General features: G+C 42.3%; 1 protein-coding gene across 1 annotated transcript in view; it reads right to left on the bottom strand.

Moving 5' to 3' along the window:
- Window positions 1–698: 698 nt before the first annotated feature.
- The window catches only part of LOC120063059 (mediator of RNA polymerase II transcription subunit 27-like), a 90437-nt gene continuing 63512 nt past the window's right edge, over window positions 699–27623 (bottom strand). Inside the window, exons 5-8 of the mRNA XM_039013186.1 lie at window positions 14238–14345; window positions 11301–11342; window positions 6620–6697; window positions 699–1640 (exon numbers count right to left, since the gene is read on the bottom strand). Coding sequence (XP_038869114.1) covers window positions 1506–1640; window positions 6620–6697; window positions 11301–11342; window positions 14238–14345 — 363 coding nt within the window. The 3' untranslated portion in view covers window positions 699–1505. The remainder of the gene's footprint in view (window positions 1641–6619; window positions 6698–11300; window positions 11343–14237; window positions 14346–27623) is intronic.

Genomic DNA, 27623 nt, shown 5'->3' with positions numbered 1-27623 from the left:
GAGCTTCTCTGAACGGAGCATGGACTAATTCTTGTGGACGGATGGACAGAACAAGCAGACGGACACACGGTCCTGTCCTGCTGTCCTATGGAGGAGATGGATAACAACAGTACGCTTTTATCACCATTCTTCATATTCTGCTTAATCTGACTAGCTCTTCCAGTGGCTGATTCTACAAAGTAACATAAACAAAATCAATAATTCAGAGCTGGAAAGCCAGAAGGGAACCTGTACAGTAGAGGCACAGCATGATGTCCCTATTGTGCTGGAAAGGTTACTATACAAAAGGCCCATTCCAATTTCATGCTTCATGCTTCATGCAATCTGAACCACTCTTGTAAACTCATATTGTTTTTCTCAAAAGTGTGCAACTAAGTTTTTCGTTAGGAGAGAATCTTGTATGCGGCGTATATCCGTGACTTAAAATACCTTGGTTCAGAATGTCAGTATTGCGTGTAGTCCAAAAAATTGAAACTGCATTTGACTGTATGCTCTTTGACAATGAGCCAAGGATCCTTGACAAAAACTGCTGTTCAGAGTCACAAAGAGTCCCACGAATGATGAAATGCATGGGTAATGTCTATCTGAAAGTTGATGAACAAGACTAGAGATGTTCAAAAGTATTCATATTTGGTTGTGTTAAGAATTGGCAAAACCATTTCCTCCATCCTGCAAAAGCTTAAAATAAGATGACACTATTAAACAAAATGTTGTACTTTATTTAGACAATGGTTATCAAAAAAAAGCACAGATTATTTTGAAAGTGTACAAAAAGTCTGCCGCTTAATTCTACAAAATGAGCAATTCCCTTCACTTGCCTTTTTAACTCCCACCTCACAAAAAAGCCTTTTTCCTCCACATATCCAGCATGGTTCATGAAATATTAAACCCAGCTCCTGTACAGAAGGGATACAACACAATGACAAACAAACTGCACAATACTTGGGCCATAAATGTGTTCACTCTAACTTTGCTGAAAAATAACTTATTTTATTATTATTTGGAGCTTCTGGTTGTGCAGAACCTTTTTATTTAGGTTCTGCACAACCAGGGGGCTGGAGCAGGAGCACTGAACAATTTATTATATGGCAAACATTTGGAGCTGTGAGATTGGGTTAAAGTGTGAGATTGGGTTAAACGTGAGTAGACTCATTAATATGACATCATCCTACACAGTGGGAGGACAACAACACAATTCAAATCAAACCACCGGGACTGCCACTACTGGCTCATCCCTATGTGGCAATGAGGGAGGAAGAGCCAATAGTGGCAGTCTTGGCAGATTTGATTAGATCCCTCTCCCTCCCATTCCAACCCAGTTGGCTTCCTGATGCCCATTCAACCAGGAAGAGGACTATAAGGCAGTGACATACAGTCTATAAACAACAGTGCTGATGCCTACATGCACAGTGTAGGCAGAGGTTGAAGAGCAGGTGAAGTCTTGCCATGTCTTATTAGATGGGGTGTCAGAACAGTTTCCAATGGAACCTTTCCCCGCTGATTCCTCATTGCCTACACGTGTCGTGGAAGGCTTCCAGGGTGCGAAAGTCTCTCCAGGTCGGGGGAAGGCCCTCCTGCAGGAACTTCCCACAACGCTGACACGGGGTCTGGAACAGCTTGATGTAGCTTCTTAGCCAGGTCTGACAAGGAGAAAAAAAAAGGGAAATTCAGGCAGGAAGACAGTGATATATTTCTCAGAAGGATTCACCAATAGACTGATTCTAGTAAAACATAAAATGTATCAAAACTCAATGACGGGCTATTTTGATGAACATATGAGCTGACATGGTGAGAGAGAGAGAGATAGAGAGCGAGGAGGACAGAGACACAGAGCACCAATGTGGGGATTGTGGTCGATCCACCCAGGGGTGTGAGTGGAGTCTCTCCTCATCCTCGGGCCCCCCTCTCTCTCCCAGCCCATCAGTCGGCACCAGCCAGCCACACTGCCAGACCTCCCTCACACAGTCACACACCTGTCAAACCTATTCACTGGCACCATCCATCTGCAGGATTAAAAACCTGCTCCCCGATTCATCACCGGCCAGCGTAATGATCACCACCCTCATTGGGCGGCGTGAGAAAAGACCCATTACAACAATCTCATGTTAGCGCTGCAACGAGAAGACTACGGTTATAGGTAAGTAGAGAGTTATGCATTTGCAAAGCCTATGGAATAGCAACTGCAAAACAGGTGCAAAGAAGCCATATTTGTGTTATTGCTTAGAGGCTACTTAAGGCGGGACTTAGGCCAACTGTTCCTTTAAACAGGATTGATTGCAGACATTGTGCTAATGTCTTTCTAGACAGAGTCAAGTTGTAAACGAGGACAGGCTTGTAATGGAGGCGCCCGGGTGTTGCCCTTGAAGCAGAGCCGTTGATCTGTATGATTGGACCCAGCCACCACACCCCGGCCAGGCCAGAGCAGAATAGGTCTCCAACACCGGAGTGGCTAATTAATCTCCCTCACCTCAGCACTAGGGGCACAGGTCTGCAGAGTGGACAGTCGGGCTATTTAAAAACATCAAGTAGGGGGGGCACAATTACTGCATAACCGGCGGTTATGGATGAAGACTGCCATGAAAATAAAATAACTGTCATTCTTTTCGTGTGGAACAAACAGATGACTGAAGACAGGATAGCCAGGCATTAGTGCGGTTGAGTCTGTTCTGCGGTAACATGGAGTCTTTACAACATGATGAAACTTTGTTTCACCTTGCTGAAACAAGCAAGGTGTTGTAGCAAACCAGTCTTCGGTTGCCTAGCAAAGCCCCCCTCCCTGCAGCAGCACATGCTGTCAGGAGCGGAGCAGAGGAGGAAATGTGTGAATTTTTTATATTTTATTTTATATACAGATGAAGTCGGAAGTTTACATACACCTTAGCCAAATACATTTAAACTCAGTTTTTCACGATTCCTGACATTTAATCCCAGTAAAAATTCCCTGTTTTAGGTCAGTTAGGATCACCAATTTATTTTAAGAATGTGAAATGTCAGAATAATAGTAGAGAGAATGATTTATTTCAGCTTTTATTTCTTTCATCACATTCCCAGTGGGTCAGCAGTTTACATACACTCAATTAGTATTTGGTAGCATCGCCTTCAAATTGTTTAACTTGGGTCAAACGTTTCAGGAAGCCTTCAACAAGCTTCCCACAATAAGTTGGGTGAATTTTGGCCCATTCCTTCTGACAGAGCTGGTGTAATTGAGTCAGGTTTGTAGGCCTTCTTGCTCGCACACACTTTTTCAGTTCTGCCCACACATTTTATATGGGATTGAGGTCAGGGCTTTGTGATGGCCACTCCAATACCTTGACTTTGTTGTCCTTAGACCATTTTGCCACAACTTTGGAAGTATGCTTGGGGTCATTGTCCATTTGGAAGACCCATTTGAGACCAAGCTTTAACTTCCTGACTGATGTCTTGAGATGTTGCTTCAATATATCCACATCATTTTCCATTCCTCATGATGTCATCTATTTTGTGAAGTGCACCAGTCCCTCCTGCAGCAAAGCACCCCCACAACATGATGCTGCCACCCCCGTGCTTCACGGTTGGGATGATGTTCTTCGGCTTGCAAGCCTCCCCCTTTTTCCTCCAAACATAACGATGGTCATTATGGCCAAACAGTTCTATTTTTGTTTCATCAGACCAGAGGACATTTCTCCAAAAAGTACGATCTTTGTCCCCATGTGCAGTTGCAAACCGTAGTCTGTCTTTTTTTATGGTGGTTTTGTAGCAGTGGTTTCTTCCTTGCTGAGCAGCCTTTCAGGTTATGTCGATATAGGACTTGTTTTACTGTGGATATAGATACTTTTGTACCCGTTTCCTCCAGCATCTTCACAAGGTCCTTTGCTGTTGTTCTGGGATTGATTTGCACTTTTTGCACCAAAGTATGTTCATCTCTAGGAGACAGAATGCGTCTCCTTCCTGAGCGGTATGATGGCGGCATGGTTCCATGGTATTTACACTTGCATACTATTGTTTGTACAGATGAATGTGGTACCTTCAGGCGTTTGGAAATTGCTCCCAAGGATGAACCAGACCTGTGGAGGTGTACAAATTTTTTTCTGAGGTCTTGGCAGATTTTTTTTGGATTTTCCCATGATGTCAATGCAAAGAAGCACTGAGTTTGAAGGTAGGCCTTGAAATACATCCACAGGTACACCTCCAATTGACTCACATGAAGTCAATTAGCCTATCAGAAGCTTCTAAAGCCATGACATAATTTTCTGGAATTTCCCAAGCTGTTTAAAGACACTAAGTTGACTGTGCATGTAAACTTCTGACCCACTGGAATTGTGATACAGTGTATTATAAGTGAAAGAATCTGTCTGTAAACAATTGTTGGAAAAATTACTTGCACGAAGTAGATGTCCTAACCGACTTGCCCAAACTATAGTTCATTGACAAGAAATTTGTGGAGTGGTTAAAAAATGAGTTTTAATTGACTCCAACCTAAGTGTATGTAAACTTCCGACTTCAACTGTATATATATATACAAAACTTTTTTCTTCTTTCTATTCTAACAGTTATAATGGTGACCGCGGTCATTTGGCTGACCAATTACTGTCATCCAAAATTCCATGACCGTCACAGCCAACATCAAGACTAATGCATTATCTTGCCCGCACTCCAGGAAGTAAGGAGTAAAAACCTCCGATGGTACCTTACACATCACGCAGTAACAATGACAAGTCTATTGTACAGTATGCTTCCTGAGGTACTTCCTCCATAGGACTGTACATGTGGAGACTGGTTACAAGCTTCAGCGGGACAGGGGAGCTTTGCCTGACAACCACTAATTACAGTGGCTTGCGAAAGTATTCACCCCCCTGGGCATTTTTCCTATTTTGTTGCCTTACAACCTGGAATTAAAATAGATTTTTGGGGGGTTTGTATCATTTGATCTACACAACATGCCTACCACTTTGAACATGCAATTTATTCTGAAACAAACAAGAAATAAGACAAAAAAAACTGAAAACTTGAGCGTGCATAACTATTCACCCCCCAAAGTCAATACTTTGTAGAGCCACATTTTGCAGCAATTACAGCTGCAAGTCTCTTATGTCTCTATAAGCTTGGCACATCTAGCCACTGGGATTTTTGCCCATTCTTCAAGGATGATGTACAGCAATCTTTAAGTCATACCACAGATTCTCAATTGGATTGAGGTCTGAGCTTTGACTAGGCCATTCCAAGACATTTAAATGTTTCCCCTTAAACCACTCGAGTGTTGCTTTAGCAGTTTGCTTCGGGTCATTGTCCTGCTGGAAGGTGAACCTCCGTCCCAGTCTCAAATCTCTGGAAGACTGAAATAGGTTTCCCTCAAGAATTTCCATGTATTTAGCGCCATCCATCATTCCTTCAATTCTGACCAGTTTCCCAGTCCCTGCCGATGAAAAACATTGGATGGTGGTCTCAGGGTGATGAGGTGTTGGGTTTGCGCCAGACATTGCATTTTCCTTGGCCAAAAAGCTCAATTTTAGTCTCATCTGACCAGAGTACCTTCTTCCATATGTTTGGGGAGTCTCCCACATGCCTTTTGGTGAACACCAAACGTGTTTGCTTATTTATTTCTTTAAGCAATGGCTTTTCTCTGGACACTCTTCCGTAAAGCCCAGCTCTGTGGAGTGTACGGCTTAAAATTGTCCTATGGACAGATACTCCAATCTCCGCTGTGGAGCTTTGCAGCTCCTTCAGGGTTATCTTTGGTCTCTTTGTTGCCTCTCTGATTAATGCCCTCCTTGCCTGGTCTGTGAGTTTTTGTGGGCGCCCCTCTCTTGGCAGGTTTGTTGTGGTGCCATATTCTTTCCATTTTATTTATGGGTTTAAATGGTGCTCCGTGGGATGTTCAAAGTTTCGGATATTTTTTTATAACCCAACCCTGATCTGTACTTCTTCACAACTTTGTCCCTGACCTGTTTGGAGAGCTCCTTGGTCTTGATGGTGCAGCTTGCTTGGTGGTGCCCCTAGCTTAGTGGTGTTGCAGACTCTTGGGCCTTTGAGAACAGGTGTATATATACTGAGATCATGTGACAGATCATGTGACACTTAGATTGCACACGTGGACTTTATTTAACTAGTTATGTGACTTCTGAAGGTAATTGGTTGCACCAGATCTTATTTAGGGGCTTCATAGCAAAGGGGGTGAATACATATGAACTCACCACTTTTCCGTTTTTAATTTTTGAGAATTTTTTGAAACAAGTAATTTTTTTCATTTCACTTCACCAATTTGGACTATTTTGTGTATGTCCATTACATGAAATCCAAATAAAAATTAAATTTAACTTACAGGTTGTAACGCAAATCCGAGCAAATAGGAAAACCGCCAAGGGGGATGAATACTTTTGCAAGGCACTGTATCCAGTAATAGCCTGACAGTTTTTAACCCTTCCTCAAAAATTTGTTACAGAGCTTCCAATCAAAAGCAGGTACTGTAACAGTACTGTAGGTGTGATAAGATGCCTAGAGACAGCAATGTGAGTGCAATCCATCGGCTATGTGTATATGGTGAAGATATTGGACCAAAGACAGAGTAGATTATCAAGTAGTGGAGCTCAGTCACAGGGTGGGAGTAAGTTATGTAGAGGGTTTGCTTTGTGAATGTGCTCACCATGAAGGAACGTACCACCACGTCGGGCATCTGGGGGAGTTGGTAGTGCAGCAGAGCAGTGGTGGCGTGATCCGTAACCTTAGAGAAAAACCAGGGCTTGTAAAAACACATTGTCGCTGAATATTTGTAAACATTCCAATTCCCTCTGCTAAGCCTGAGACAATACAATCACATTAAGTCTGCCAGTTCTTTTTCAATTCAATATGATTTTATGAGCAAGTGAGTACTACATAACTTAATCAATAAAAGCAGTCAAGTAAAACATGTTTTCAAGGCCTGAGCAATCATTACTCGACTTTCAACATAACTAATAGAAGTCTGCTAGACCAGCGCAGGGTTATCATTGGAGCAATCCTAATCATAGAATATACTGTATCCATCTCTCCCTCCTACACATTCACTTGGCAGTGACTAGGCATCTTATTATTCTTAATATTTTGATCAAAATCTAATATTCATCCCACATGCAATTATATGCGGCTATTTATTATGTAACTTTGATGAACCAAGTTATTCTGCCATTTTGTTGTTGTTGCTGTGTCCAGTCAATATGTCCATTGCTATTGCATTTTGACCATTTGGAGACACATGTCGAGTGTATGGCTATTACTAGCACATGGCAGGCAGTACAGTACATGCGCAGGGAAAACATATCAAAACCGGGGGAAAAGTTATCCCCAAAGTAGATGTAAGGTATATATATATGACTGGACAGGTAACAAAGAGGCTTCGGTCACAAGTCAGATCTTGCCAGTGCAATGAAAGATGGGAGGGGAAGCTGACAGGTGCGCTCCTCGTTCCTCCCTCCCCATCAGACCGGGTCTGTTTGCATTAGAATGAGATCAAGAAATAAACATACTGTAGTTTACCAATAAAATGGTCTGACGGTGAATTGGACATACTCTGTATTTATATCCTAAAAGAAAGAAATTCTCTTATTACAATACATTTTAATAGAAAGTTAGCAAAAATAGATAAGATCTTGCTACCGTGGAAAGGAAAATACCTGTCTATTTGTGGGAAAATCACCCTGATTAACTCTTTAGTCATATCCCAGTTTACCTATTTGCTTATGACCTTGCATATACCTAGCGACCTGTTTTTTAAATTATATGAGCAAAGAAGATGACCTTTTATTTGAAACGGCAAGCCAGACAAAATTAAACGGGCCTATTTATATCATGAATATGAATTCGGAGGGCAGAAATAATTAAATATTAAACCATTAGACCTCTCACTAAAAGCTTTAGTCATTCAAAAGTTATACTTAAATCCGAACTGGTTCTCTAGAAGATTAGTAAGAATATCTCACCCCATGTTCAAGAATGACCTTTTCCCTTTTATTCAGATTACAACCTCTCACTTTCGGTTATTTGAAAATGAAAGCATCTCTAAAATATTGCTATTTTTAAAACAAGCCATAGAAAACAAGCCGCACGGCAAGCGGTACCGGAGAGCCAAGTCTAGGACCAAAAGGCTCCTCAACAGCTTCTACCCCCAAGCCATAAGACTACTGAACAATTAATTTAATCACCACCGGACAATTTACATTGATCCCCCCTCCCTTTTGTACACTGCTGCTACTCGCTGTTGGTTTGTTACCTATGCATAGTCACTTCACCCCCACCTACATGTACAGATTACCTCAACTAGCCTGTACACTGACTCGGTACCGGTGCACCCCTGTATATTGCCTCGTTATTGTTATTCTTATTGTGTTACTTTTTATTATTACTTTTTATTTTAGTCTACTTGGCAAATATTTATTCTCCTTGAACTGCACTGTTGGTTAAGGGCTTCTAAGTAAGCATTTCACGGTAAAGTCTACACGTGTATTCGGCGCATGTGACAAATACATTTTGATTTGACTTAAAACTGAGTTTTTCAATTTAAATTATTACACAAAATTCTTGCAACCAATAGAATGTTAAATATATGGGGGATACAACCATCCCAGCTCTGCAGATTTTGCTGCAAAGAGACAGAATTATTAGATCATTTGTTTTGGTACTGTTTTAGTACATATGTAGATTGTTTTTGGTCGCAGGTTCAGGAATGGCTTAAGAATTGCAACATTTACCTGGAGCCAACTTTGCAAATAGCACTGCTGGGTGACTTAAGTCACAGTCAATCGATTAATAATTGTCTTAGAATTTTTTTTATCTTTAATTTACAATTGTCACGTTCCTGACCTGTTTTCTCTTGTTTTGTATTTATTTAGTATGGTCAGGGCGTGAGTTGGGTGGGTTGTCTATGTGTTGTTTTCTATGTTGGGGTTTTGTGCGTTCGGCCTGGTATGATTCTCAATCAGAGGCAGCTGTCAATCGTTGTCCCTGATTGAGAATCATACTTAGGCAGCCGGGGTTCACGTGTGTGTTTGTGGGTGTTTATATTTCGTGTCAGTGTTCGTGCCACACGGGACTGTTTTCGGTTTGGTCACGTTTGTTGTTTTTGTATCTTGAAGTGTTCAGTTTTCTTTCATTAAAATATGAACACTTTCCACTCTGCATCTTGGTCCGATCCCTACACCTCCTCTTCAGACGAAGAGGAGGAAATCTGCCGTAACAACAATATGTAGAATCTATGAAAATACTGGATGGTGTTCAGAGACAGATGGGAGGGGTTGAGTGGAGCTGAAGGATGGGACTAAAAACAAACAAACGATAACAATTGTAAAACTATACTGTGTCCGTAAAATGCAAATAGTATGTATAAGCTGGAAGTAGAAGCCTAAGAGTTGTTGTCCATTAGTAAAAATAAAGTAAAAAAGTAAAGAAAAACCCTGGAATGAGTAGGTGTGTCCAAACTTTTGACTGGTACTGATTCTTTAAAGTAGCCACCATTTGCCTTGATGACAGCTCTGCACACTCTTAACATTCTCTCAACCAGCTTCATGAGGTGTGCCTTGTTAAACATTAATTTGTGGAATTTCTTTCCTTCTTAATGCGCTTGAGCCAATCAGTTGTGTATTGACACGGTAGGGGTGGTAAAAAAACAAATCCATATTTTGTCAAGAACAGCTCAAATAAGCAAAAAGAAATGACAGTTCATCATTACTTGAAGACATGAAGGTCAGTCAATGCAGAAAATTTCAAGAACTTTCTTCAAGTGCAGTCGCAAATACCATCAAGCGCTATGATGAAACTGTCTCTCATGAGGACCGCCACAGGAAAGGAATACCCAGAGTTACCTCTGCTGCAGAGGATAAGTTCATTATAGTTACCAGCCCAAATAAATGCTTCACAGAGTTCAAGTAACAGACTCATCTCAACATCAACTGTTCAGAGGAGACTGCGTGAATCAGGCTTTCATGGTCAAATTGCTGCAAAGAAACCACTACTAAAGGACACCAATAAGAAGAAGATACTTGCTTGGGCCAAGAAACACGAGCAATGGACATTAGATCGTGGAAATATGTCCTTTGGTCTGATGAGTCCAAATTTTAGACTTTCGGTTCCAACCGCCGTGTCTTTGTGAGACGCAGAGTAGGTGAACGGATGTTTGCCGCATGTATGGTTCCCACCAAGCAGCATGGAGGAGGTGGTGTGATGTTGTGGGGGTGCTTTGCTGGTGACACTGTCAGTGATTTATTTAGAATTCAAGGCACACTTAACTCACAAGGTTACCACAGCATTCTGCACCGATATGCCATCCCATCTGGTTTGCGCTTAGGGGGACTATCATTTGTTTTTCAACAGGACAATGACGCAACACACCTCCAGCCTGTATAAGGTTTATTTGACTAAGAAAGAGAGTGACGGGAGTGCTGCATCAGATTACTTGGTATCCACAATCACCTGACCTCAACCCAATTGAGATGGTTTGGGATGAGTTGGACCGCAGAGTGAAGGAAAAGCAGCCAACAAGTGCTCAGCATATGTGGGAACTCCTTCAAGACTGTTGGAAAAGTATTCCAGGTGAAGCTGGTTGAGAGAATGCCAAGAGTGTGCAAAGCTGTCATCAAAGTAAAGGGTGGCTACTTTGAAGAATCTAACATTTAAAAAGTAACCAACTTTTTTGGTTACTAAATGTTTCCATATGTGTTATTTCATAGTTTTGATGTCTTCACTATTATTCTACAATGTAGAAAATAGTAAAAAAATAAATTAAAAAAAAGTAGGTGTAGGTGTCCAAACCTTTGAAATATATGGGGGATTGGAAATGATGCAGACAATTACATTGACGGAAGCCACAATCTATCTGTAATAGTAAAGCTGATCGAACGTTAAAAGTAAAAAGAAATAGACATAAACATATAATTGAGAATTCTTTATGAAAGACACATTTGTGTGCTGTTATTCTATTCATGTTGGCTTCATCGCCGTCACTGGTGTGTGTGGCGGTTGGCTGCCCATAGGCTGCCATGCCCCTGCCTGTTGAGATTTTATGAGGGAGGGGAGTGAGGACGACTCATAATCTCTGTATGCTTGCCAGAACTGATTATGATGCAAAGTGGTTTTAGTTTAAAATCAAATCCAACAGGAAACAGAGTATATTTTGGTATGACAGGGCTTGACTAGTGAGAGAGAAGAACACACAGTAACAGGTGGCCCAATGAGAGAGAGACGACTGGACCACAATATGGAGACCTACGTGACTATTCATGAGTTCCTCAGGTTGGCGCCTGCCAAGTGGACATTGCACCTCAGTCTGGGGTGAACACATAAAGATGAGGTCTCACCTTTTGAAATACTTGATAGTTTGACTTCGACCATATATCCAGCTGAGGAGAGAAAAGGAGAAATGATTGCCATTATTCATTTTCAAACCATTACACATTCTTTTATTCAGTTGTATATGATGCAAATCATACCAAGTGCTCCTTTGGTGAGTTCAGAACAATGGGATTGGAGTAAATATGTTGTCCTCGTCATCATCAAGACTGACAACGCCAACAACTTTCTCTTGGTATTCGTGATACCATTCATTAGCATTGCATTCTGGGATTTTGATCATTTGATCAGGTCTATATTTTTTGCTCAAATGATTCCTCTCTTCTTGCCGCCCTACTGTCCTCTGGCTTGCATGGTCCTACAGTAAATGAGGAGAGGTGAGCAGGAGATTGTGTGAAGGTTGTCCAAACACTTTCAAAGGCGTTAACAAATCAAAACGCTCCCCTGAATCTAATATCAAACAGGCCTGGTGTCAGCATTTATTAGAGAAATCGGATTCGATCCCCCTCTGTCCCTCTACCCACTCCCGACACACAGAGACCCTTTGAAGGGGGAAGAATACAGGATCGCAAATTACCCAAGAGATGCCTTAGATAGCCTTTGAAGCCCTCCTTTGATAGTGCAGTTTTCCTTCTCCTTTTTCCTCTCTCTTTCTGTACGCTAAGAGGCTCAGCTTGCGGCTCCTGCTGCTTCTTACAATATGATAATTAGTGGAGAAAATGGCAGAAATGGGGATGGTGGACCCTGAGGGACGGAGCAGACGAGGCAAGACACCCTAAACTAAACCCTGGCTGCTGCTGTTGTGTCCAAGTCATCCTAGGTGGCGCTTTGGGAATGTCTGGACTACAAAACATTTTCCAAGGAGCAGATTATCTCTATAAAGTACCTGGTTAGTTGTGGCAGTATATGTAAGAGCTTGATTGTAAACACACATGCATGAACACACACACAATTGCGTACATCAGACAACACTGTTGTAGTGGGAGGTTCAAAAGTCTCCCATTCATTGGCTTAATTAACAGTGCTAGTTCTCTGTGGCTTTGATGGCCTCCTCATATTCATGTCAGTTCAAAGAGTCCCGGAGTGAGGGCGAAACGCCAACACAGAGCCATATTCAAAATGAACGAGGGACTGACAGACGGGAAATCATAGAGGAAAGCCAATGTCTCCCATCCTTTACAAGCTTTTCATGGGAGAGAGTGATAAAGGAAGCCGTCATCTAAATGATTCAACAGTGCCAACAGAAAACTGACAATGAGGATTGTAGGTCCAGACCCTAGATTGCATACTCTTACGTTAGCAGCTGGAAACTGTCAGCCCTCTAACAAAACTGTTCGACAGGAGGCTATATGAGGTCACTTTGAAAACATAGCCCAGAGAGACCCATTCATGGTACCCAGGAAACTCTCAAGAGGACTGAGCTCTCCTTGGAAGTATTCAGACCCCTTGACTTTTTCCACATTTTGTTACGTTAGCCTTATTCTAAAATGTATTAAATCCCCCCCCCCCCCCCCCCCCCCCTCAATCTACACACAATACCCCATGATGACAAAGCAAAAACTTGTTTGAAGAAATGTTTACTAATTTATAAATAAAACTGAAATATAACATTTACATAAGTATTCAGACCCTTTACTCAGTACTTTGCTGAGGCACCTTTGGCAGCGACTACAGCCTCAAGTCTTCTTGCGTATGACACTACAAGCTTGGCACACCTGTATTTGGGGAGTTTCTCCCATTCTTCTCTGCAGATCCTCTCAAGTTCTGTTAGTTTGGATGGGGAGCGTTGCTGCACAGCTATTTTCAGGTCTCTCCAGAGATGTTTGATCCGGTTCAAGTCCGGGCTCTGGCTGGGCCACTCAAGGACATTCAGAAATTTGTCCCAAAGCCACTCCTGCGTTGTCTTGGCTGTGTGCTTAGGGTCGTTGTCCTGTTGGAAGGTAAAACCTTTGTCCCAGTCCGAGCTCCTGAGCGCTCTGGAGCAGGTTTCATCAAGGATATCTCTTTCTATTTTGCTCCGTTCATCTTTGCCTCGATTCTTACTAGTCTCCCAGTCCCTGCCTCTGAAAAACATCCCCACAGCATGATGCTGCCACCACGCTTCAACGTAGGGATTGTGCCAGGTTTCCTCCCGACGTGACTCTTGGCATTCAGGCCAAAGAGTTTAATCTTGGTTTCATCAGACCAGAGAATCTTGTTTGTCATGGTTTTTAGGTGTATTTTGACAAACTCCAAGCGGACTGTCATGTACCTTTCTTTAACTGAGGAGTGGCTTCCGCCTGGCTACTCTACAATAAAGGCCTGATTGGTAGAGTGCTGCAGAGATGGTTATCCTTCTGGAAGATTCTCCCATCTCCACAGAGGAACTCTAGAGCTCTGTCAGAGTGACCATCGGGTTCTTGGTCACCTCCCTGACCAAGGCCCTTCTTCCCCGATTGCTCAGTTTGGTGGTTCCAAACTTCTTCCATTTAAGAATGATGGAGGTCACTGTGTTCTTGGCGACCTTCAATGCTGCAGACCTTTTTTGGTACCCTTCCGCAGATCTGTGCCTCGACACAATCCTGTCTCGGAGCTATACGGACAATTACTTCGACCTCATGGCTTGGTTTTTTCAATTTCGAGTCTCATAGCAAAGGGTCTGAATACTTGCGCAAATAAGGTATTTTTGTTTTTATTTTTTATAAATTTGCAAAAATGTCTAAAACCTGTTTTTCGCTTTGTTATTATAGGGTATTGTGTGTAGATTGCTGAATAATTGTTTTTACTTAATCCAGGGGTCTGAATACTTTCAGAACGCACTGAATGCCTAGTATGACGCCTCTTATGTCAAGTAAAAAAATAGCGTACTTGTATTTTTGCAATGGAGAGAGGGTTGCACCTCACTATCACATGCAGTACTACTCAATCCAGTTGTTTGGGCAAAAACCTCCCATTTAAAGCAATACCTTGCCATCCTCGGAATACACGTTCTCGTTGAATCCTCTCACGATGGTTCGGTCTATGAACAGGCTTCTCATCACCACAATGGTTTTCAGCACTTTCCCCAACGTTACCTAAAGGAAGAGACAGCAGAGAGGAAAAAACAATGACAAATTCAGCACTATTCAGTCTCTCCTAACCTACCACTATGCCAAAGAAATGTGCTTAGCCTTCTCTCCCCTTCTCTTTCCCCTTGAGACGGTGGTTAACCTACAACCTACAGTGCTCTCCACTGGATGGCCCAATAGGCTTGCTGTACACAACCTTTCCAGTGAATTAACCTCGGAAAAGAGCAGACACCTCTTTGCATCGCGCTTGACAAACAGAATTGCTGAGCTGCAAAGTGTGCCTGTGTTAGACATTGACCTTGATCTTTGAAGGATAAGGAAAGTTTACAGAGGGCTTTGACTTGAGGTCTTTGGGTATCTCTGTATAAGAGCAGCGGGATAAGAATGAGCCAAAGCGGAAATCGGCCTCTTTTGGACTTCCCACTGCAAGTACTGGAGATAGGGGGAGAGAGAGAGGTGGGGGAGGAAAGGGGGAAGAAGGGGAGCATGATAGGAGAAAAGCCCCCTCTTTATTTGTCAAATCTGTTCAAACATCAGCAGCATCCCCAGAACAAAACAGCGGTGCTTATCGCCTGATCTACCCAGCCTGAATTATTAATCCCAGGCAGCGCTCTGGCTCGGTCGGCGAGTGGGCGGGAAACACCGTCCCAGACTGACAAGGAGAGGACAGTGTTTGGGAGGGCTTCAACTCTTTTCATGACTCCACTCAAACATGAGAAAGAGATAGTGACTGAGAAACCCTCTCATTGAAACAAGCCAAATCAGTTGGATACAACGGAAGACTGTATGACATTACATGAACTGAGCAACAACGGCTTAGAGAGACAAGAAGGATGATGTGGCAATGGAGGTTACAGGTTACATTCTCTGTAAATTGTCTTCATTAGGCTCCGCTAAACTGAGAACATTGTGTAGAAATGGTTTTGAAGTCTGAAAACGTATGGTAGGCCTACATGTTAATTATACAGTAATGGGCTAACCAATATATTACTTATTTGGTACAATTTACCAATTGTGTTGAATTCTAGCCTATCCATTTGTTGCCATATAATTTCCTGATAATATCAGACATTGTGGAAAGAGTACCGTAAAATGAAGTGTTACCAAGACATCTGCAATGGCCAAAAGTTGACCAGTTATATGTTTTTCTAGATCTAAATCCTATGGAAGCTGACCAGAGTTTCAGTTCATGGCAGAATAGTAAGAGGTTTGGTATTTGAATTTGTGCGGTGAGGAAAACCCCCAGCATTGTCTAACACTTCAAAAGCATTTGACTTGATGGATTGTTCTACACTTCAAAAGAAGAAACAAAAGGACACTTTTTAAGTCCGGTGACAGAGAATCTAACGATCCTCCATGCATAAATGAATAAATCCATTAATGAGGAAAATATCACCATTGAATAGTATTTGTTTCCCCGCAGAAGACGGCTGGTTAGATGGCCTAAGAGGCTTCTGTAAAAGGCTTGTCATTTCCAGAGCTCTTGTAAGCCTGCTAATTGGAGAGGTGATCGACAAACTCATTTCGAGGAGTGCCTGAACACATCAAGTGCAGTTTAGAGAGGAGAGAAACGTCCTTCTGTTTAGTGTGTTACCACAGACAAGTAAAAGACAGTGACGGTTACAAAACAGTATGAGGCTAACTAAGTAAAATTACCCTTTTACTCATGCAGGAAAAGAGGAAGAAAGTCTTCCTGCATGGCCAGCCAAAGTCGGCTATCTCTTCTAGTCAGGTTAAACTGTCGATCAACCCAGAACCACTACTAAGAGCAGTGCACACAAAGACCTGTCTCTTCAAAATACCTTCAGAGAGATGACACCAAAATACACTTTGAACACTTTGAATAGTGCAGACCTGCACGGCCCTTTTAAATTCAACAGAGGAGTGGGGATTAGACGTGATTAAACATGTCAAGAAAACCCATCCGCACCCAATCATATTTCATTAGGGTGCCTCAGCAACACACATTTCCCCTTCTTTAGCGGTTGGGCTTATTACATTCAGGAGTGTCAGGGAGGCTCAAAGGCTGCCATGTCTCTCCGGCAGCCCGCTCGCTCCCCAGAAAGACAGGTGCTCAAAGGGAGAATCCATTACTGACGACAGGCCTTTTATAGAGGCGGGCCCTAGTTCTCTGCTCAGGCTTGGCCAGGCCCTGAGGCTCATCCACACTGACTGACTAACTAAAGCACACTGGACAGGCTTCCATCTCCCATGCCTGATAAACAGTCACCAATCTCTTCAGCTACAACAAATTCAAATCAATTCTCCTTCATAGTAAACTTTTCAGTAATTTTAGTAGCCTTTTATTGTAGCCTTTTCAGTATTTCTCTATTAGGCCTACTCTGCAAGAAAAATACGGTAATTGACAAAGTTTTGGTCAGATATTTTTGTAACTCACAAGTCAATAAGAAGCTACGAATAATATTTAATTCCATCAACACTTCCATTAATAGGCCCAGAACGGACTGTACGTCAGGAGAAAGGGAGACCAGGGGCATGGGGCAATTGTAAAACTTTGAATTTCTCCAAACAGAAACAAGCTAGAGTGATTCAACTCACTCAATACATGCTCATTTAGGTTCCCCCTGCTTGAAATGTTTTAGCCAAATGTCTCATTATTTTCAAATTTTATGGGCAAAAGTCATTTTTTTCCACCAGCTGTATATTTTTTATACTGTCCTGACCATTAATGTCCAATAATTCTAATTAGCATAATTGTATCACTAAAGAATTTACACTCCTTGACTTTTCTCACATTTTTTTGTTACTGCCTGATTTCAAAATGGATAAAAATTAGATTTTTGGTCACTGGTTTACACACACACACACAACACCCCATAATGTCAAAGTGGAATTATGTTTTTCGAAATATTTACAAATTAATAAAAAATGAAGATCTGTAATGTCTTGAGTCAATAAGTATTCAACCCCTTTGTTATAGCAAACCTAAATAAATTCAGGAGAGCAAATTTGCTTAACAAGACAAATTAAGTTGCATGGACTCACTCCGTGTGCAATAATAGTGTTTAACATGATGTTTAGCCAACATACAGTGCCTTCAGAAAGTATTCACACCCCTGGACTTTTTCCACATTTTGTAGTGTTAAAGTGGGATTAAAATTGATTTAATTGTCATTTTTTTGTCAATGATTTTAACAAAATACTCTGTCAAAGTGTAAGAAAAATTCCAACATTTGTAAAAAAAAATATATATAACACTATTGATTAGATAAGTATTCCAACCCCAAGTCAATACTTTGTAGAAGCACCTTTGGCAGCAATTACAGCTGTGAGTCTTTCTGGGTAAGTCGCTAAGAGCTTTCCACACCTGGGTTCTGCAACATTAGCCTATTATTATTTTCAAAATTCTTCTTTGTAGTGACTGGGTCTATTGATACACCATCCAAAGCGTAGTTAATAACTTCACCATGCTCCAAGGGACATTCAATGTTAGCTTTGCTTCATTTTTTAAATCTACCAATAGGTGCCCTTTTTTTGCCAGGCATTGGAAAACCTCCCTGGTCTTTCTGGCTGAATCTGTGTTTGAAATTCACTGCTCGACTGGGGGACCTTACAAATAATTGTATGTGTGGGGTACAGAGATTAAGTAGTCATTCAAAAATTATGTTTAAAACTTCTTATGGCTGCAATCCCGTTAACGGGATCGATATGACAACAGCCAGTGAAAGTGCAGGGCGGCAAATTCAAACAACAGAAATCTCATAATTAAAATTCCTCAAACATACATGTATCTCATACCATTTTAAAGGTAATCTTGTTGTTAATCCCACCAAAGTGTCCGATTTCAAATAGGCTTTTCAGCGAAAGCACCACAAACGATTATGTTAGGTCACCACCAACTCAAAGAAAAATTCTGCCATTTTTCCAGCCAAAGACAGGAGTCACAAAATGCACAAATAGAGATAAAATGAATCACTAATCTTTGATGATCTTCCTCAGATGACACTCATAGGACTTCATATTACACAATACATATATGTCTTGTTCATATTTATATCCAAAAACCTCTGTTTACATTGGCGCCATGTTCAGAAATGACTCCAAAATATCCAGAGAAATTGCAGAGAGCCACATCAAATAACAGAAATACTCATCATAAACTTTGATGAAAGATACATGTTTTACATAGAATTAAAGATAAACTTGTTCTTAATGCAACCGCTGTGTCAGATTTCAAAAAGCTTTACGGCAAAACACAATATTCAATAATCTGAAAACAGCGTTCAGCCACAAAAGCAAGCCATACAGTTACCCGCCCAAATTGTGCAGTCAACAAAACTCATAAAAATAATTATAAATCTTCACTTACCTTTGCTGATCTTTGTCGGAATGCACTCCCAGGACTCCCACAAGAAATGTTTTTTTTTCGGTAATGTCCATCATTTATGTCCAAATAGCTATTTTTGTCACGTGTTTGGTATACAAATCCAACGTCAGGGAAGCGCGTTCACTAAAACCTGACGAACTGTTGACATCTAGTGGAAGCCGTAGGAAGTGAAAACTCATCCATATCTCGCTGTAATTTCAATGGGAGCTTGGTTGAAAATCTACCAGCCTCAGAATTTCCACTTCCTGTTTGGATTTTTTCTCAGGTTTTTGCCCGCCATATGAGTTCTGTTATACTCACAGACATAATTCAAACTGTTTTAGAAACTTGAGTGTTTTCTATCCAATACTACTAATAATATGCATATATTAGCAACTATGACTGAGGAGCAGGCCGTTTACTCTGGGCACCTCTGTGCACCTTTCATCCAAGCTACTCAATACTGCCCCTGCAGCCATAACAAGTTAAACACTATTACTGCACACAGAGTGAGTCCATGCAACTTATGTGACTTGTTAAGTACATTTTTACTCCTGAATTTATTTAGGCTTGCCATAACAAAAGGATTAAATACTTTGACTCAACATTTAAATGTTTAATTCATGATGTAAACATTTGTAAAAACATAATTCCACTTTACATTGTTTCTGGGCTAGTGACAAAAATTCGCAATTGAATCCATTTTAAATTTAGACTGACACAACAAAATGTGGAAAAAGTCAAGGGGTGTGAATACTTTCTGAAGGCACTGTATGTCTATGAAGTTAAACTCACTTAACTTTAAAAAACGTTAAATTAAACATTTGAGTTTATTTGGTTTATTTTTCAGGTGTTACATTTGACCACAGCTACTGTTACAACTAAAATCAATATTATGATCCAACGGTCATATGTACAGAACTAAAAAACTAAAAATGGTACAAATGGTCAGGAGACAGATATAAGTTCCTTACATCAAAAAATGACTGGCCTAGATCAAGTGGCGTCTGAGCAATAGCGTAAAAGACAAAAAAAAATACAATTGTCCCCAGTCTCCCGTACACACTGATGTGGTGCAGCTAAAACAAAAATAGTTCCTGTTTTCCAGTTTATGAGTGAATCAAATTTCTAATCCTAAACAGATAAAATGTCTTAAATCGACTTGATTGTAACGGTACTGTAAATGGTTCTGAAAACAACTGAATTCACCAGGGTTTTCTTTTCCAAGGTGGATTGACATCAACTACAGTGCATTTGGAAAGTATTCAGACCCCTCGACTTTTTTTACAGCCTTATTCTAAAATTGTTTAAATAGTTTTTTCCTCCTCATCAATCTACACACAATACCCCATAATGAAAAAGCAAAAACAGGTAAAGAAATGTTTGCAAATTAATAAAAAATGAATGTAACTGAAATATCACATTTACATAAGTATTCAGACCCTTTCCTCAGTAGTTTCTTTAAGGACCTTTGCAGCGATTACAGCCTCGAATCTTCTTGGGATGCGACAAGCTTGGCACACTTGTATTTGGGAAGAAGCGCCCATTCTACTCCCAAGATCCTCTCAAGCTCAGGTCTCTTCAGAGATGTTCGATCGGGTTCAAGTCCGGGCTCTGGCTGGGTCATTCAGAGACTTGTTCTGCTGTTGGAAGGTTAACCTTCGCCCCAGTCGGAGGTCCTGAGTGCTCTGGAGCAGGTTTACTCCGTTCATCTTTCCCTCGATTCTGACTAGTCTCACAGTCCCTGCCACTGAAATACATCCACACAGCATGATGCTGCCACCACCATGCTTTTCACCATAGGGATAGTTTCCTCCAGATGTGACGCTTGGCATTCAGGCCAAAGAGTTCAATCTTGGTTTCATCAGACCAGAGAATCTTGTTTTTCTCATGGTCTGAGAGTCCTTTAGGTGCCTTTTGGCAAACTCAAAGCGGGCTGTCATGTGCCTTTTACTGAGGAGTGGCTTCCATCTGGCCACTCTCTCATAAAGCCCTGATTGGTGGAGTGCTGCAGAGATGGTTGTCATTCTGGAAAGTTCTACCATCTCCACAGAGGAACTCTGGAGCTCTGTAAGATTGTGCCATCGGGTTCACCTCCCTGACTAAGGCCCTTCTCCCCTGACTGCTCAGCTTGGCAGCCAGTTCTAGGCAGAGTCTTGGTGGTTCCAATCTTCTTCCATTTAAGAATGATGGAGGCCACTGTGTTCTTTGGGACCTTCAATCCTGCAGACATTTTTTGGTACCCTTCCCCAGAACTGTGCCTCGACACAATCCTGTCTTGGAGCTCTACGGACAATTCCTTCAACCTCATGGCCTGGTTTTTTTCTCTGACACGCACTGTCAACTGTGGAACCTTATATAGACAGGTGTGTGCCTTTCCATGTCCAATCAATTGAATTTATCACAGGTGGACTCCAATCAAGTTGTAGAAACATCTCAAGGATGATCCAAGATGGCGTAGCAGTCGGACGTGTGTTTTGTCTTGTCCCGTCATGTCCCGTGTAAATATAATTTTCCTTGTATATATTTCGTATATATTTTAACCTCACTTTCCATCACTTTCCATCTACGGACTGAATATACTCTCCTGCAACCCGCCTCACCGAATGTGGTACGGATCTGCTATTTTTATACTTTAGAACCGGAAACCCCATCAGAATATAGCCAGCTAAATAGCTACTAGCTAGTAGTCAGTTAGCCACTGCTAGCGGTCTTCACTGTTAACCCGGACAACAGCCAGCCTCAGCTCGGTCAATACCTGCCAGTCAGCACAGCGCGATATCAACCCAGAGCATATCGGACTGATTTTTCTCTACCACATCTCCGGATTCCTACCGCAAGCTCTGAACCTTTACACCGGATCATCACAGCTAGCTAGCTGCAATCCGAGTGGCTACTCCTGGCTAACGTTTCTGTCCCAAGGCAAGCACCAGTTAGCCTTGAGCTAGCCTCGAGCTAGGCCCATCTCCCGGCTAGCCGAATAGGTCCACCAGCTGATTATTGGGCTACAATACCTCTTTTGCCATTTGGCCTGGACCCTTTACTTGAATCTATTCTTCCACGCCCACTGTGTTCCAAACACACTAGACGACCAGTTCTTATAGCCTTTAGCCGTACCGTTATCCTACTCCTCGTCTGTTCCTCTGGTGATGTAGAGCTTAACCCAGGCCCTGCAGACCCCAGCACCACTCCCATTTCCTAGACGCTCTCATTTGTTGACTTCTGTAACCGTAAAAGCCTTGGTTTCATGCATGTAAACATCAGAAGCCTCCTCCCTAAGTTTGTTTTATTCACTGCTTTAGCACACTCCACCAACCCTGATGTCCTAGCCGTGTCTGAATCCTGTCTTTGGAAGGCCATCAAAAATCCTGAAATTTCCATACCCAACGACAACATTTTCAGACAAGATAGAAGTGCCAAAGGGGGCAGAGTTGCAATCTACTGCAGAGATAGCCTGCAGAGTTCTGTCATACTATCCAGGTCTGTGCCCAAACAATTCGAGCTTCTACTTTAAAAAATCCACCTTACCAAAAACAAGTCTCTCACTGTTGCCGCTTGTTATAGAGCCCCCAGCTGTGCCCTGGACACCACATGTGAATTGATTTTCCCCCCATCTATCTTCAGAGTTCGTACTGTTAGGTGACCTAAACTGGGATATTCTTAAAACCCCGGCCATCCTACAATCTAAGCTAGATGCCCTCAATCTCACACAAATGATCAAGGAACCTATGAGGTACAACCCTACATCTGTAACCACCACTCTCTTAGATATCATCCTGACCAACTTGCCATTTAAATAAACCTCTGCTGTCTTCAACCAGGATCTCGGCGATCACTGCCTCATTCCCTGCGTCCGTAATGGGTCCGCAGTCAAACGACCACCCCTCATCCCTGTCAATTGATCCCTAAAACACTTTGGCGAGCATGCCTTTCTAATCGACCTGGCCCGGGTATCCTGGAAGGATATTGACCTCATCCTGTCAGTAGAGGATGCCTGGTTGCTCTTTAAAAGTTCTTTCCTCACCATCTTAAATAAGCATGCCCCTTTCAAAAAATGTTGAACTAAGAACAGAAAAAGCCCTTGGTTTACCCCAGACTTGACTGCTCTTGACCAGCACAAAAACATCCTGTGGTGTTCTGCATTAGCATCGAATAGCCCCCGCGATATGCAACTTTTCAGGGAAGTCAGGAACCAATATACACAGTCAGTTTGAAAAAGCTAACCGTAGCTTTCCTAACAGAAACGTGCATCCTGCAGCACTAACTCCAAAAAGTTTTGGGACACTCTAAAGTCCATGAAGAACAAGAGCACCTCCTCCCAGCTGCCCACTGCACTGAGGCTAGGAAACACTGTCACCACCAATAGATCTATGATAATTTTTCTACGGCTGGCCATGCTTTCCACCTGGTTACCCCTACCCTGGCCAACAGCTCTGCACCCCCTGCAGCAGCAACTTGCCAAAGCCCCCTCCCCCCCGCTTCTCCTTCACCCAAATCCAGATAGCTGATGTTCTGAAAGAGCTGCAAAATCTGGATCCCTACACATCAGCTGGGCTAGACAATCTGGAACCTCTCTAAAATTATCTGCCGAAAATGTTGCAACCCCTATTACTAGCCTTTTCAACCTCTCTTTCGTATCGTCTGAGATCCCCAAAGATTGGAAAGCTGCCACGGTCATCCCGCTCTTCAAAGGGGGAGACACTCTAGACCAGGGGTGTCAAAGTCAAATGGACGGAGGGCCAAATAAAAAATTTAGCTACAAGCCGAGGGCCGGACTGTTCGAATGTTCATTGAAAAATTTTTAAATGACGCATATAGTCTAGTGAACCTAATTGAACCTACTGAAAACCTAACAAATATATTCCAATATGATCAGATAAATAAAGCAATATTTTCTTATGGCTCTGTCAGTAATCTTTAATTTTCAACAGACACAAAAGACAAATTTCCTTTATATAAAAATCCCCATAACATGAACATTAAATGAAAGAAACCGGTATTCAAGGCACCATCAGTAGCCTATATTTTCTATTTTAGCAAAAGTGGGCTAAATTTACTTCAAAGAAAAAAACAATAATAGCAATTTTCTATCATCCACTCAACTGAAATATTTTTAAAATATAATTGGATTGAAATACAATAAAATAAAGTGCAAAAATCTATTAATCAAAAACAACACTTTGTTTAAGGAGAAGTAACATGCAGTGAAAACAAATAGTGTGCACCTTCCGTTTTGCCATTTTTGATGGGTATCTGAAAGTTAATTTTACTGTGATGCTGACGACTGCTGTGCCAATAAATATTGAAATGAAGCAGCCTACTGCTCGGTGCGTCACCGTTGCATTGTGGGAAATGTAGTATTGGTGCGTGTAAAAGATCTGCGGGCTGCCGGCTTGCTGCGGTCTGCGGGCCGGTTCTAATAATAAATCAAGATCATCCCAGGGGCCGTAAAAAACCTTCTCGCGGGCCGGATGTGGCCCGCGGGCCTTGACTCTGACATATGTGCTCTAGACCCAAACTGTTATAGACCTATATCCATCCTGCCCTGCCTTTCTAAAATCTTCGAAAGCCAAGTTAACAAACAGATCACCGACCATTTCGAATCACACCGTACCTTCTCCGCTATGCAATCTGGTTTCTGAGCTGGTCACGGGTGCACCTCAGCCACGCTCAAGGTCCTAAACGATATCATAACTGCCATTGATAAAAGACAGTACTGTACAACCGTCTTCATCGAACTGGCCAAGGCTTTCGACTCTGTCAATCACCGCATTCTTTTCGGCAAACTCAATAGCCTTGGTTTCTCAAATGACTGCCTCGCCTAGTTCACCAACTGCTTCTCAGAGTTCAGTGTGTCAAATCGGAGGGCCTGTTGTCTGGACCTCAGGCAGTCTCTATGGGGGTGCCACAGGGTTCAATTCTAAGGCCGACTCTTTTCTCTGAATATATCAATGATGTCGCTCTTGCTGCTGGTGATTCTCTGATCCACCTCTATGCAGACGACACCATTCTGTATACTTCTGGCCCTTCTTTGGACACTGTGCTAACTAACCTCCAGACGAGCTTCAATGCCATACAACACTCCTTCCGTGGTCTCCAACTGCTTCTAAATGCTAGTAAAACTAAATGCATGCTCTTCAACCGATCGCTGCCTGCACCCGCCCGCCTGACTAGCATCACTACTCTGGACGGTTCCGACCTAGAATATGTGGACAACTACAAATACCTAGGTGTCTGATTAGACTGTAAACTCTCCTTCCAGACTCACATTAAGCATCTCCAATTTAAAATGAAATCTAGAATCGGCTTCCTATTTCGCAACAAAGCCTCCTTCACTCATGCTGCCAAACATACTCTCGTAAAACTGACTATCCTACCAATCCTTGACTTTGGCGATGTCATTTATAAAATAGCCTCCAACACTCTACTCAGTAAACTGGATGTAGTCTATCACAGTGCCATCCGTTTTGTCACCAAAGCCCCATATACTACCCACCACTGAGACCTGTATGCTCTCGTTGGCTGGCCCTCGCTACATATTCGTCGCCAAACCTACTGGCTCCAGGTCATCTATAAGTCTTTGCTAGGTAAAGCCCCGCCTTATCTCAGCTCACTGTTCACCATAGCAACACCCACCAGTAGCACGCGCTCCAGCAGGTATATTTCACTGGTCATCCCCAAAGCCAACACTTCCTTAGGCCGCCTTTCCTTACAGTTCTCTGCTGCCAATGACTGGAACGAATTGCAAAAATCACTGAAGCTGGAGACTTATAACTCCCTCTCTAACTTTAAGCATCAGCTGTCAGAACAGCTTACTGATCACTGTACCTGTACACAGCCAATCTGTAAATAGCACACCCAACTACCTCATCCCCATATTATTACTTACCCTCTTGCTCTTTTGCACCCCAGTATCTCTACATGCACATCATCATCTGCACATCTATCACTCCAGTGTTAATGCTAAATTGTAATTATTTCGCCTCTATGGCCTATTTATTGCCTTACCTCCCTAATCTTCTACATTTGCACACACTGTACATAGATTTTTCTATTGAATTATTGACTGTACGTTTGTTTATCTGTAACTCTGTGTTGTTGTTTTTGTCGCACTGCTTTGCTTTATCTTGGCCAGGTCGCAGTTGTAAATGAGAACTTGTTCTCAACTGGCCTACCTGGTTAAATAAAGGTGAAGAAAATAATCAATGGAAACAGGATGCACCTGAGCTCAATTTCGAGTCTCATAGCAAAGGGTCTGAATACTTACTTAGGCGCTAAAATACAGACCATCTGCTTCAGGCTCTGTCTACCCAGTGAAATGGGACAGAAGAAAGCTGTGCGCTCACACAGACGCACAGGTACATGTACGCTTATACTAGGAATTGATCTACAGGTCTCATTCCTGAACAACTGTTGACAGATTATGTCTGACATATTCACAACCACAATGGTCAGCATAATCGTAGAGTCTAAGACTTCTCTCTACACTCAGGTCTTCTCCACTGCATCTTTTATGAAGGTTTCAAACTTGTTTGAAATGACTACAAATGAGACTGACTACCTAGTTGGCTGTACTTTATACATTTCCGAAGTGCTTTCCTGGTGCCCAGACTAAAAGTATGGCCCTGGCAGGGCTCCAGTAGCCAGTGGGTAGAGCAGAGCTCCACCTAGGGCGCCGATGAGCAGGCCTAGTGTGGTTAATTAGGAAAAGTGAAAGTGCATTTCTGTCCATGGCTGCAGCATAGGCTCACAGATGGTGGTACGTTTTATTTAGCAAGAGAGTGGGCAGCCGAGCGCATATAGTAGAGAGCAGAGCACACAACAAATTGGAGACGCGATTAAAAAGTGAAAGTTACCAAGCAAAAAGTGGATGTGACTGACGTCCTCTATTGTCCTGTTAGATAAAAAGAGTGCCGACACGCTGAGATGGAGAAAAAAAAGAGAGCGTCAGAGAAAGAGGACAGTCTGCCCTGCAATAAAAGGCTCTGCAGTTTCCACGTGCTACCTCCGCAGCACACGTCACAGACACGGAGAGGCTCATAATTCAAGATCCCAAACTATAGCCCACTGATATGTCACCTCAAGGAATAAGGTTTATGAAGTTGTGTGGCTGTGGGCAACAAATGGTAGGGAAAAAAACACCAATTCCCCTTCCTCTTGACAGTTAATCATTTGTTCTGAAGAAAAACTCCATGAAACCCAACAATGCCACTGTGTGACACTAGGGGGAGGGAATTGTTGAAGGTGAATCAGTTCCTTCTTTGAACTGGTGAAATAAGTGTGAGAGGGATCACTTGGACTTATGATGGAAACCCCTCCACTATTTTAGATCTTCTTTTCATTCAGTAGGAATTTAAAAAAATTAAAAATCACCAAAACAGGACTTATTTGCCCATCTGGCTGCCAAGTTCAGACCACTCCAGTGAGATGTATTGGTAAAAGAGTATAGTGACGAATTCAGATACACTACATGACCAAAAGTATGTGGACACCTGCTCTTAGAACATCTCGTTCCAAAATCATGGGCATTAATATGGAGTTGGTCACCCCCTTTGCTGCTATAACAGACTCCACTCTTCTGGGAAGGCTTTCCACTAGATGTTGGAAAATGGGCCTAGCCCGAACCATGAAAAACACCCCCAGATCAATATTACTCCCCCACCAAACATTACAGTTGGCACTATGCATTGGGGTTGGTAGCGGTCTCCTGGCATCCGCCAAAGTCAGATTTGTCCGTCGAACTGCCAGATGGTGAAGCTTGATTCATCACTAAAGAGAATGCATTTCCACTGCTCCAGAGTCCAATGGCGGCGAGCTTTACGCAACTCCAGCCGACGCTTGGCATTGCGCATGGTGATCTTAGGCTTGTGTGCGACTGCTCGGCCATGAAAACCCATTTCATGAAGATCCCGACGAACAGTTATTGTGCTGACTTTGCTTCCAGAGGCAGTTTGGAA

This window comes from Salvelinus namaycush, chromosome 18 (genome assembly GCF_016432855.1).
Source record: "Salvelinus namaycush isolate Seneca chromosome 18, SaNama_1.0, whole genome shotgun sequence".
Classification (NCBI taxonomy): Eukaryota; Metazoa; Chordata; class Actinopteri; order Salmoniformes; family Salmonidae; genus Salvelinus; species Salvelinus namaycush.
The sequence above is the reverse complement of the archived record's forward strand: the minus strand, read 5'-3'. Positions and strand labels throughout refer to the sequence as shown.